Here is a 13133-nt window from a genome sequence, read left to right as displayed (position 1 = left end):
CAATCAAATTAAATAGCAAACCAACCCAAGTTGTATGCATAACATACACCCTGTGTACAGATGTCCACTCTTCTTACCTCAGTTGCTAAGACCACACTTGCTACCTCGAGCACCTCAACGAATTTCCTTGTTGAGAACAAGATCCTAGACATTCATTAACACAACAATACACTCAAAATACATTCAAGTATGAATCTCTAAACTCATACAGAAACTTACGTAAAAATACGTAACACATAGGTCCATTTTACTTACATGACACACCATACATAAGGATTTATTATTTTGATTCACACAAACATATTACATGGACTCAAACAAACATTCTTAACGTAAAACATGAATTCATACAACACATTTTTACGTAAAATTTACTAAAATACTATTTATTCTTATTAAAGTCCAAATAAATAGTTAATTAATCACCAATAATTATAATAAATACCTACAGCAACCAATAAATAATAAAACATATTCCTTTTGATATCATAGACAGTAAATGGTATTTCAAAAATACATTTTACTATTTTAACAACACTTATCTATTTTTCATAATTAACTTAAGCATTAATTAAGTAAATTCATGAAAAATACCAAAATTAATTAAAAACCGAATCTAACTCTTCTAATACACTTTATAATCTGTAATAAGTCATAATTAATTTTCTTTGAATTTTCTAAGCAACCTAGGTATTTTTCATAATTAAAATAAGAAATAAAATCAATAATTCATGAAAAATACATAATCGCCTGAAAATTTAATCTACCAATTTTATAACCGTTTATATATCATAGTCCATCATATAAAATAAATCTAGATTTTTCTGAGCACCCTAAGTATTTTTCATAATTAATTTAATAAATAACACAAATAATTCATGAAAAATACAAAATTAACCGAAATTCGAATCTACCAATTTTGCAATAGTTTATATCTCATAACTAATCATATAAAATATATTTAGATTTTTCTGAGTAATCTAAGTATTTTTCATAATTAATTTAACAAATAAACCAAATAATTCATAATAAATCAAATAATTGCAAGAAAATTATCAAACTTCATAGTAGGCCTAAGAACACCTAGCACAAGTCAAGAACTGAAAGAAAATCGAAAAATAACCTCCAGAAACCCCTGAACGGAGTGTCGCCGGAGTTCTCGTCGGTTTCGTCGCCGGTAAAGTGTAACTTTGTCTCCGATGGCTCTTGAAGCGTCCTTTCGATTGGGGAAGCTCTCCACAATGCTCAGGACCTCAAAACGATCAAGAAAAGTGGTCCGAGAGGGCAGATCCGGGTTGTCTTCTTCGTTGGCGGTGTACCGCCTTTAATGGAGTCAAAATTTTGGATTTTCGTTTTGGACGTTAAAGCTTCGTTTTCTTACGTCAAAAACAATCCTTAGGGTCCCATGCACTCAAATATAACCTCCCTTGACCCAAGAACAAGCTTAAGCACGTTCGAATTCGAGTCCGTAACTAAGCCGCACCTTTGAAGCTTCAAAAATGGCGAATCTCAAAACGACGACTTCCGCCCCTTATACCACGTTAAAAAGCTTCCTTAAGTCGTATATAAGTGATCCCAAACCCCCACGTTCACCCAGGTTTCACTCCGCTTGAAGAAACGAAAATTTTCGGTATCGTATACGCCGTATACGTGCTCTCTCTCTCTCTCTCGTTGGTTCTCTGTTTTGGGTGAACGAAAATAGAGTTTAAAACCTAATTTCTATCGTGTTTAAACCCAAGCAAAATATCGCATTGAACCGAAGTGGAGCGATTCCCATTCCACCAAAATAGGCGTTCGGTTCCGTTTCGTTCGTGTATACGTATCGCATATATACTAACTGTTAATAATAATAATAATAATAATAATAATAATAATAATAATAATAATAATAATAATAATAATAATAATAATAATAATAATAATATACCCATATAACAATATCCAGACATATGTATTTATTAGGCATTATACACATGCCAATAAAATCAAATATTATATCATCATAAAAATAATCCCATACATATTTAAATCCATAAATATGTAACATAAAAAAAAAACTCTCAGCTAAATAAAATTACAGAAATACCCTTTCGGAGTTAGCGGATATTACAATTATCCCCCTCTAAAAGAAAATTTCGTCCCGAAATTTTACTCAAATAATTCTGGATATTGTTCTCGCATATCAGATTCAAGCTCCCAAGTAGCTTCCTCAACCACACTGTTTCTCCATAGGACTTTCACCAGGGTAATTGTCTTATTTCTCAAAATCCTATCCTTTTGATCAAGAATCTTTACCGGACGTTCATTGTAGGACAAATCTTCCTGCAAACCCAGTGTTTCATAGCTCAAAACATGCGATGGGTCTGACACATATTTCCGGAGTTGAGATACATGAAATACATTGTGCACCCCAGATAATGATGGCGGTAAAGCTATTCTATAAGCTACACTGCCCACTCTATCCAATATCTGAAATGGGCCAACATATCTGGGACTTAGTTTCCCTCTCTTGCCAAATCTCTTCACTGAGAGTCCTTTTCGTGGTGTCACTCGAAGAAACACATGATCACCCACTTCGAACTCAATGTCCCTCCGCTTCAGGTCTGCGTAAGATTTCTGTCTGCTCTGAGCTGTGATCATTCTAGCCCTGATCTTCTGAATAGCTTCGTTGGTGTGCTGAACTGCATCTGGCCCTAGGAGTTTGTTCTCTCCCAACTCATCCCAATGCAGTGGAGACCTGCATTTTCTTCCATACAACATCTCATAGGGTGCTACCCCGATAGTAGACTGATAGCTGTTGTTGTAAGAAAATTCAATCAAAGGCAGGTATTTGCTCCATGATCCTTGGAAATCTATCACACATGCCCTCAACATATCTTCCAAGATCTGATTTGTTCTCTCAGTCTGACCATCTGTCTCTGGATGATATGCAGTGCTGAACTTCAATTGAGTTCCCATTGCTCTCTGTAAGCTTTCCCAAAAAGACGAAGTGAACCGAGCATCTCGATCACAAACAATAGAATACGGTGCCCCATGTAATCTCACAATCTCATTCACATAAAGTTCAGCAAAATGGTCCATGGAGTAAGTCATGCGTACTGGTAGAAAATGGGCAGATTTTGTATACCTATCGACGACTACCCAAATGGCGTCATGTTGCTTTGTAGTCTTAGGTAACCCAGTCACAAAATCCATGGAAATCTCTTCCCACTTCCATTCAGGGAGCTTCACACTACAAGAAATCCCCTCATTAGCGGCGGGGATATTAGCGGCGGAGCTCCTCCACCGCTAATAATGGGGGTATTAGCGGCGGAGGCCCTCTGTGGCCGCTATTGGTGGGCTGATTTATTTTTTTTTAAAAAAAATTAATAGCGGCGGGGTCTCCGCCGCTAATACCCGCCGCTAATAGTAATAGCGGCGGGGTCCGCCGCTAATACCCCGCCGCTAATGAGTGGGCGGGAAAATTCCCGCCCGTTAGGTTTGAAATTATTAGCGGCGGGGTATTAGCGGCGGACCCCGCCGCTAATAGTTTTTTTTTAAAAAAAAAATAAAAGTAAAATAATTACTATTAGCGGCGGGGTCCGCCGCTAATACCCCGCCGCTAGTAGGCCTATATAAACCCATTCAGCCCCAACTTTCCCATTTTTCCTCTCTTCTTAAAAAATTCTAACCCTAATCCCCATTTCATTCCCACTCCGAACTCAGCCTCCCTAACCGCCCAACCCACTCCGATCACCCATCAGGCTCCCCAACCGCCTCCGCCTCGACCGACTGCTCCGCCTCCGCCTCGCCCACCGTTTCCGCCTCCAACACAGGTAATAATCAAAACTTTCTATTTTTTTTTTTGTGTTTGAAATTTTTTTTTGAATGTTTACATATATATCTTTTTCTGAATGTTGTCTGCTGTTGTTTAGGAAAGGTGTGTAATCATAAGGTTTATTATTATTATTATTATTATTAAATTATTTTTTAAAATGAAAAGTTTGGTCAATTCTGCTAAGTAATTTTGTTCTCACTATTAGAATGAATATGTACCCTTTTACTTTATTTTCTCACTGATCAGAAAATTGAAAAATAATAAAAGTTTGTGTTATTTGTTTTGAGCCAAAGAAACATGCATTTGCATAATGTATCCAATAGTATATGTTTATTTTTTAATGGGAATTTTTCTTTGTCCCGAATTAGGTAGGGTTTAGGTCCAAACTTAGTTAGTTGGCTATGTAAATATATATAAATTTTTTTATATATAGTGTAATTTTTATTAAATATATATATACTGCATTTTTGTTTTAAACAATGCTAAAAGGAAAAATAATTTCGTGTTATTTATTACCATTTAGTTTGTTAAAATATTGAATTTTTTAAATAATACAGATTCAGAAAAAAGAATTGTTAAATATGATCTCAAAATATATATGTAAATAAATATACATATTTGATTTGAGTATTTATTGATTCTAATAGGAATTATATATTATAATTTTTATTTGATGTAATTAATTTTGTTTGGTATGTTAAATATGTAATATTATCATAGTATAGTGAGAATAGTGAAAAAATTATTAAATATAATTTTAGGTTATTTTTTAAATAAAGGAAAATAAAAACAATATAAAAAACAAAAAAGTATAATATAACATAATAATTTAAATATTAAAAAATAAAAAGTTAAATAAAATGAATTTTTTAATTTTAATATAAATTGTAATTAAATTAGTAAACTTTTATGTTTTTTTTTTTAAAAAAAAACTTGTTAATAGAATTTTATGTTGTGATAATTTTATTATTATAAAAAATTGAGATTAATAAACTATAATAAAAATGAATTTTTTAATTTTTATATAAATTGTAATTAAATTAATAAACTTTTATGTTTGGTATTAAGAGAAAACATGTTAATAGAATTTTATTTTGTGATAATTTTATTATTTTAAAAAATTAAGATTAATAATGGAATTAAAAAATTATAATTTAATATAAATTTATTTTATAAAAAAAAAGTTTTAATTTTATAAATTAAATACTTCCCAAAAAAAAAAATTTAAAAATTCAATAAAAAATTGAACTTCTAATTTTATAAATTAAATAAAAAAATTAGTTTAAATTATAATATATTATATAAATTTTGAACTAATATATTTTTTTAAAATAAATAATTCTTAAAAAAGAGATTAATTATTTTTTAAATTTAAAGTTATTGATAATTAAATGAATAAAGTTTTTTAAATAAATTAGTTTAAACTATAATAAGTTATTACTTTTTTTTATATAAATTAATAAATAACATAAAAATCAAAATATTTTTAAAGAGTAATTTGTTCATTTTTTTAATTTAAGTTGTAAATATTAATGAATAAAATTTTTATTTAAATGTGTAATTCATAAAATATGTAAATCATAAAAAATTCATAAAATTTTATTAATGTGTAATTCATAAAATATGTAATTCATAAAATATTCATAAAATTTTTATTTAAATGTGTAATTCATAAAATATTCATAAAATTTTTATTTAAATGTGTAATTCATAAAATATTTCATAACACTTTACAAATTATTCAAATTTGTAACACTTTATTTGTCGCCTAAATTGTAGATGGCGACAATTGATAAGTCTTGGACCAAAATCAGAAATCGTGGTTGCCATGAATTTTGGAATGGTTTACAAGCCTTTTTAGCAATGGCATCAGAACATAAGGATTGTGATGGAAGAATTCGATGTCCTTGTGTGAGATGTATAAATAGTAGGTTTGAAAAAATAGATAGGGTTAGAGCACACGTATTTGATCGAGGTTTCATGCAAGGATATGATAAGTGGATTTATCACGGCGAGCCTGAGGATGTTGTCGATGATGTAGCAGTTGCCGATATTGAATCAGAGGATGAAATGATACCTATTCTAGAAGACTTCTTTCCCCAACAAACAGAGGATGTACAAGGAGAAGATGAACAACCAACCACAAACCCTCAGTTTGATGACTTATTTGAGGAAATTGAAGCTGAATTGTATCCCGGTTGTGATTGGATTTCGTCTCTAAACTTTTTAGCAAAGCTATTGCATTTAAAAGTTAGGGGAAAAATTCCTAATAACATCTTTGAAGAATTATTGAAGCTTTTAAAGTTTGCGTTTCCGAAGGAAAATAATATTCCATCAACTTACTACGAGGCAAAAAAGAGATTGAAGAAATTAGGCTTGGGTTATGATAATATCGATGTCTGTTTGTATAATTGTTGCTTATTTTATAAGGAGAATGCATCCAAGGAGGCTTGTCCAGTTGCGGAACTAGTCGTTGGGTTACTTCCGAGAACGGGAAAGGAAAAAAAGTCCTTGCAAAGTCATGCGATACTTTCCGTTGACACCTCGACTTAAAAGATTATATAGTTCGAGGATTACCGAAAAGCATGATATGGCATCATACTGGAAAATCAAAAGATGATGGGGTGTTGCGACACCCGGTCGATGGTTTAGCTTGGAAAGACTTTGATGCAAAACATCCCGAGTTTGCAAGGGACCCAAGAAATGTTCGACTTGGGTTAGCTGCTGATGGATTTAATCCATTTGGCAACATGAGTCTTGCATACAGCATGTGGCCAGTGGTGGTAGCTAACTATAATCTACCACCTTGGTTATGTATGAAAGATAATTATTTTTTGCTATCTACCCTAATTCCTGGTGCAAAATCTCCAGGTAAAGACATGGATATATTTTTAAGACCTTTGGTGGATGAATTAAAGGAGTTGTGGAATAATGGGGTAGCAACGAGAGATAGTTCGACCAACTCGATGTTCACCATGCGTGCTGCGCTTTTGTGGACAGTGAATGATTTTCCTGCTCGTAGTAGCTTGTCTGGGTGGAGTGGTCAAGGTTATAAAGCTTGCCCTACTTGTAATGAAGACACGACGTCCATTCGAGTGATCGGGAAGACATCATATGTTGGTCATCGAAGGTTCTTGCCAAGTAACCATGCAATGAGAAGGGATACTCGATTTGATGGTAAAGTTGAAAGAAGACCTCCTCCAAGACGATTTACTTGTGAAGAAATATTATCACAAGTTAATGCTCTCGAACCCCAAATTCCCGGACATCATGAAAATTTTGGGGGCGTGAAACGTAGAAGAGTTGCAGAAAATTGTAATTGGAGGAAAAAAAGTATTTTCTACGAGTTGGAGTATTGGAGCGAATATTTTAAAACACAACATTGATGTCATGCATGTTGAGAAGAATGTGTGTGATAGTCTCCTAGGAACCATCTTGGATAATGATAAATCAAAGGACACAACCAATGCGCGCCATGATTTAAAGAAGATGGGTATTAGGGAATCGTTGTGGATTTATGAAGATGGGAATGGGAGGCTAATGAAACCGCATGCTCCTTATGTTTTGACTCGTGAGAAAAGACAACTTTTTTGTCAGTTGTTAAAGGAATAAAGTTTCCCGTATGGCTTCGTTCAAATTTAAAGAGCAAAGTTTCTCCAGATGAGTCTAACATTATTGGGTTAAAATCCCACAATTGTCATGTCATTATGCAGCGAGTACTAGCGGTTGGTGTCCGTAAATTTCTACCTCGTGACACTGCAACAACTATTACTCAGCTGTGTAATTTTTTTCGATGATTATGCTCTAGAACTCTAAATGTAAAAGATATGGAGGATGCTCAAAATAATTTAATTACGTTATTGTGCAAGATGGAATTGATTTTTCCTCCATTTTTTTTGACATAATGATACACTTGGTATTGCATTTGCTCGAAGAAGCGATATTGGGTGGCCGGTCTTTATGAGATGGATGTATCCTTTTGAAAGGTACATGAAAAAATTGAAGAATTATGTGGGAAATAAGGCACGTCCTGAAGGGTCAATTGCAGAAGGTTATGTTGCTGATGAGGCAGTAACCTTTTGTTCAATGTACTTTAAAGGGTGTGAAACAAGATTTAATCGGCTTGATCGAAATGAAGATGCGCCATCTGTTTGTCGCTATCTCTCAGTTTTTAATTCTCAATCTCGTCCTTTAACTAGCGGACTTATCAAGCCTCTTGATCATACCAGTCGTGAAAAAGCTGAGTGGTACATTCTTCAAAATTCTCCTGAAATCCAAGCTTACTTAGAGTAAGTTTGTTACATTTTTATAAATTATTTTATTAAATTTTTAGTTTTTATTTTCTATCTCCCTCTATCGTATCTTGACATTATCATACTTCACAGTGAACATTTGGACAAGATCAGGCATGAATATCCTAATGGTAATCACGATGCCTTGCATAGGCAAACTTTCCGTCCGTGGTTTCACAAGAAGGTATAACGACAAAATTGTTAAGTTTTAATTCAATCATTTATATTCCTCTCATATTAATACATTTTATGTATTTAGATATATGAGCTGCACAAGCTTGGAACTTTACAAAATGGTGATGAGTTACTCGCTCTCGCTTCCGGGTCCGATTACTTAGCAACATTTTACGAAGGTTGTGTAGTGAATGGTGTTCGGTTTACTTAGAGTAAGTTTGTTACATTTTTATAAATTATTTTATTAAATTTTTAGTTTTTATTTTCTATCTCCCTCTATCGTATCTTGACATTATCATACTTCACAGTGAACATTTGGACAAGATCAGGCATGAATATCCTAATGGTAATCACGATGCCTTGCATAGGCAAACTTTCCGTCCGTGGTTTCACAAGAAGGTATAACGACAAAATTGTTAAGTTTTAATTCAATCATTTATATTCCTCTCATATTAATACATTTTATGTATTTAGATATATGAGCTGCACAAGCTTGGAACTTTACAAAATGGTGATGAGTTACTCGCTCTCGCTTCCGGGTCCGATTACTTAGCAACATTTTACGAAGGTTGTGTAGTGAATGGTGTTCGGTTTATTGCATCAAAGCGAGACCAAAAGCGGAAGACACAAAATAGTGGTGTTACGATTCTTTGGAACAGAAGGGTTTAATTATTACGGCACACTTGAAGATGTAATCACTATATCTTATACTGGTGCATATACAGTGTCATTGTTTGAATGTAAATGGTATAACACTAATCCATTAAGAAAGAAGACAATCACTGAAAATAATATAACTAGTATAAATACTCGTGGACATTGGTATCAAGATGAACCGTACATCCTTGCTAACCAGGCGAAGCAAGTTTTCTATCTTGAAGATCCACTCAGAGGTCGCGATTGGAAGGTTGTTGAAGATATTAGCCATCGACAAATTTGGGACATTACTGACAACGAAGATGAGACTGATGTAGATGTTGTTAGTGATTCTAACTCTGCCAATTTTTTGTTGACGGTTGATCTTGGAGAGTTGATTATGCAATCGAATGAACCTCCAGTAATTGTTGAATCGTCCGATCAGTTAGTGGATTCTGAGATAGAGAATAATGAACTGGATGAGAATTATGTTGCTGAAGAAGTAGATGATTTACTAGTTGAACATGTAGATGATGAAAATGTAAACTTAGTGAATGATGGAAATGATAGTGATTCTTCAGTGTAACTTTTATTTTGTAAACATTTGTTACTAAATTTTTTTACAATTAAAGGAATATTTAATTTCTTTCGTATTAACATTTTAAATACTTATATTTCAATTATGTGTTTCACATTTGTGAATTCTTACATTTTTTTCCGTCTTCAAATAAAGTAAAATGTCAGCTACGTTAGCGACATACCACGGTGGGGATGGTGATGGCAGGGATCCCCCTGATCCTTCTAGGGTACCGTCGTCTTGCGAAGCAGGTTTTCATATTTTTTGAAATCTACAATTATTCTGAATATAAATAGTGAATGTATGATTTACTAATAAAATTATTTTTCCCTCGAATATATATAGTTCCACCTCCGGTCAGAAAGGGTCGTGGGGTTGCCGCAAACGCTAATCTCGAAAAAAAAAGGAGAGAAGCTGGTAAGCCCTTACCGGTGGAGGTAGATCTTGAAACCGGCAAAGTAGTTGGCACTGAAGCCAGCAATTATGTTCGATTTCTTGGCCAACAAGTGAGCATGTTGTGCCCGGGTGGTCATCTAAATTTTTCCGATGTACCCCAACAATACAAGGATCAAGTGCTCAATCGCGTCAGAGTGAGTGATTTTTAATTATTAAAGGTTGTAATAATTTTATGTCCTCATTTATAAATTAACATAATTTTAAATTATTTTATTACATAGTACTACTTTGATATCGATGGGAATCCCCACCGAGACCTACTTATGGGGACTTTATATTCGGTGATGGCGGAGCGGTATAGTGAGCGAAAGACGCTCAGACACAAGCATTTCAAACAACATTACAAAAAACCAGAAGATTGGGACACAGTTCTCAAATTCCCCCCTGACTACTTGAATACCGAGACTTGGAAACCGGTTTGCGAATTGTTCGTTAGCGAGGCATTTTTGAATCGTTCAACTAAAAATAAATCGAATCGGCAACTAATGAAATATCCAACAACGCAAGGCACAAAATCGTTGGCGTCCATACGCCACGGAATGGTATGTATTAATTCTTTAATTGTTAAATGTTTCATAAAAAAAAATTCTTTAATAGTTAATAATATTTTTTTCTTATAATAAACTAATTTAATTGTTTATATTTGTATAGGGGGGTCCTCCTGGAGAGCATGTAGTTGAAGCATGGAAGGAGATCCATGTGAAAAAACCGTCTGGAAATTTCGTTAATGAATTAGCTGCAAAAGATTATGTAAGTGATTAAAATTATTTATTATTAAAATTTATATTTTATATTAATTACATATTCTAATAATTTTGATTTAAATAGGAGGAACTGATCAAGGAGCTTGATAGGAAGCGACTTGAACGACAATCCCAGAGCGATACTGGGACTGAATCTGAATCTGATACTGGTTATCAGTTTGACGTAATGGAAACAGTTCTAGGCCAAAGATCTGACTATCAAAGAGGCGTGGGTAAAAGGCTCAAGGGCAAAGGAAAGAAACCAATCCCTCAAACTCAATCAACGGTGCCTCCCCAACCAACTACTGAAATGATGAGCACCGTGGCAGATATATTCTCAGCTATGCGTGCCACTTGGGGGGGTAATTTGACGCCTGAACAACGTGCCCAAATATTTAACCCACGCCTTGACAATTTCGTTTAAACGTATAGTCAATCGCAGTCGCCTGGTGGTTCGTCTTCTCAGAGTCATGCCGCTCCTCCGGAACAGCAACAACAACCTCCTACGCAACCACAATTTCAGCCTTCCTCGCAACAACAATTCCAAAATTTGTCACAGCAGCAATTTGAAAATTTTTTGCAGCAGCAACCCCAATCTTTTCCTCAGCAATTTCCTCAGCAGCAACAACAGTCTGCTCCGCCAATGGGAAATCAGTTCTTATACCGAACACCGTCAGAGTCTCCTCCGCTCGGCTCAAACTTTGCTGATTTTGGATTATTTGGGAGTTCATCGCAGGAGAACCAATTTTTTTCAACTCCCATTTTCAACCAAGCTGAGCTCGGTAATTTGACGCTGGGTTTATCATCAGACCAAGCGTATGTGCCTTCTCCGCCACGGGCTTCGGGGACTCGTACCGAAAATAATCCAGATCAAGACTTCATAATTAGAGACTTGAATGAAGATGTTAATGAATAATTTATTTATGTTTTGTAATAATTTAATTTAATTTTGAGACAATATTTTATTAGGATTAATATGTTAAAGTTAATTACTTTGGAGACAATTTTAAATTATTAATAAATTTTATTAAATTGTTTTAGATTTATTTATTAAATATTTAATTAAATTGTTTTAATTATATTAATTAGATTTATTTATTAAATATTTAATTATTTATTTATATATAATATAAATAAATTTTTAAAAATAATTAATATTTTTTTATTATTGAGTTGTAGCGGCGGAGCAATAGCGGCGGGACCCCGCCGCTATTGCCCTGTGTCAGTCTCGAAACACGAAACTGACACAGAGCAATAGCGGCGGGGTCCCGCCGCTATTGCTCCGCCGCTATTAACAGTATTAGCGGCGGAACCAGTTTTTGGCCGCTAATACTATTATTAGCGGCCAAGCAATAGCGGCGGACCAATAGCGGCCGAGGTCCGCCGCTATTGCCCTTTAGCGGCCAAAAACTGGAGCAATAGCGGCCGAGGGGCCCGCCGCTATTGCTCCTTAATGTTGTAGTGTCAGTGGTTGTAATAATCCCGCTGGTCTTTGATGCTCTGCTTTAACTTGTTGACATGTTAAGCATTTGGCCACAAATTCAACTACATCCTTTTTCATACCAGGCCACCAATACAATGCTTTTAGGTCATGGTACATTTTAGTAGTCCCGGGATGAACCGAATAAGGTGTAGTATGAGCTTCTACCAATATCCTCTTCTTGAGCTCATCATTATCGGGCACATAAATTCGTCCCTTGAACCGAATTAATCCCGTGTCTGATATTTCATAATCTTTGGCGTTACTATTCAAAATTTCTTGCTTTAGTTCACTGAGCTTTTGATCTGTCGTCTGCCCCTCCTTAATTCTTTCTAACAAAGTGGATTGAAGTGTGACCTTTGCAAGTTGTCCTGTAATAAACTCTATACCAGCTCGTTCCATGTCTTCCACTAATTCCCTTGATACTCCTTGTAAAGTGGAAACTAGTCCGGGACCTCTACGGCTGAGTGCATCCGCTACCACATTGGCTTTACCAGGATGGTACATTATCTCGCAGTCGTAGTCTTTGACTAGCTCCAACCATCTCCTCTGCCTCATGTTTAACTCCCTCTGGGTGAAAAAGTACTTTAAACTCTTATGATCGGTGTAGATTTCACATTTCACTCCATAGAGATAATGACGCCAAATTTTTAGTGCAAAAACCACTGCGGCTAACTCTAGGTCATGTGTCGGGTATCTCTGTTCGTATTCTTTTAATTGCCTTGAAGCGTAAGCAATTACCTTCCCTTCTTGCATTAGAACACAACCCAACCCTTGTTTAGATGCATCACAATATACCGCAAATTGTCCCTCTTCTGTTGGTAAACTGAGGATTGGTGCTGAGATAAGTCTATTCTTCAACTCTTGGAAGCTTTGCTCACACTTGTCTGACCAGGAAAATTTTAGATTCTTCCTAGTTAATTCTGTTAAGGGTGTGGCTATCTTTGAGAACCCCTCA

General features: G+C 34.7%; 2 protein-coding genes across 3 annotated transcripts; one reads left to right on the top strand and one right to left on the bottom strand.

Annotated features, from left to right (window-relative positions):
- Positions 1-2148: 2148 nt before the first annotated feature.
- On the bottom strand, positions 2149-2760 carry LOC133031555 (uncharacterized). Its single transcript, XM_061105086.1, has one exon. The coding sequence runs from the start codon at positions 2758-2760 to the stop codon at positions 2149-2151; it is 612 nt and encodes a 203-aa protein (XP_060961069.1).
- A 6187-nt stretch (positions 2761-8947) lies between these two features.
- Positions 8948-11683, top strand: LOC133031077 (uncharacterized). 2 transcript variants are annotated; one of them, XM_061104347.1, is made up of 4 exons: positions 8948-9747; positions 9842-10494; positions 10604-10702; positions 10781-11683. In XM_061104347.1, exons 2-4 carry the CDS (start codon positions 10216-10218, stop codon positions 11117-11119), a joined length of 717 nt encoding a protein of 238 aa, XP_060960330.1. In that variant the 5' UTR covers positions 8948-9747; positions 9842-10215; the 3' UTR covers positions 11120-11683. The 2 variants fall into 2 exon arrangements, with proteins under 2 accessions (XP_060960330.1, XP_060960331.1); XM_061104348.1 differs by lacking the exon at positions 8948-9747 and having other exon boundaries at positions 9827-10494.
- The last annotated feature ends 1450 nt before the right edge of the window (positions 11684-13133 follow it).

This window comes from Cannabis sativa, chromosome 9 (genome assembly GCF_029168945.1).
Source record: "Cannabis sativa cultivar Pink pepper isolate KNU-18-1 chromosome 9, ASM2916894v1, whole genome shotgun sequence".
NCBI classification, from domain to species: domain Eukaryota; kingdom Viridiplantae; phylum Streptophyta; class Magnoliopsida; order Rosales; family Cannabaceae; genus Cannabis; species Cannabis sativa.
Note: the sequence above shows the minus strand (reverse complement) of the source record. Positions and strands in the feature narration are given on the sequence as shown.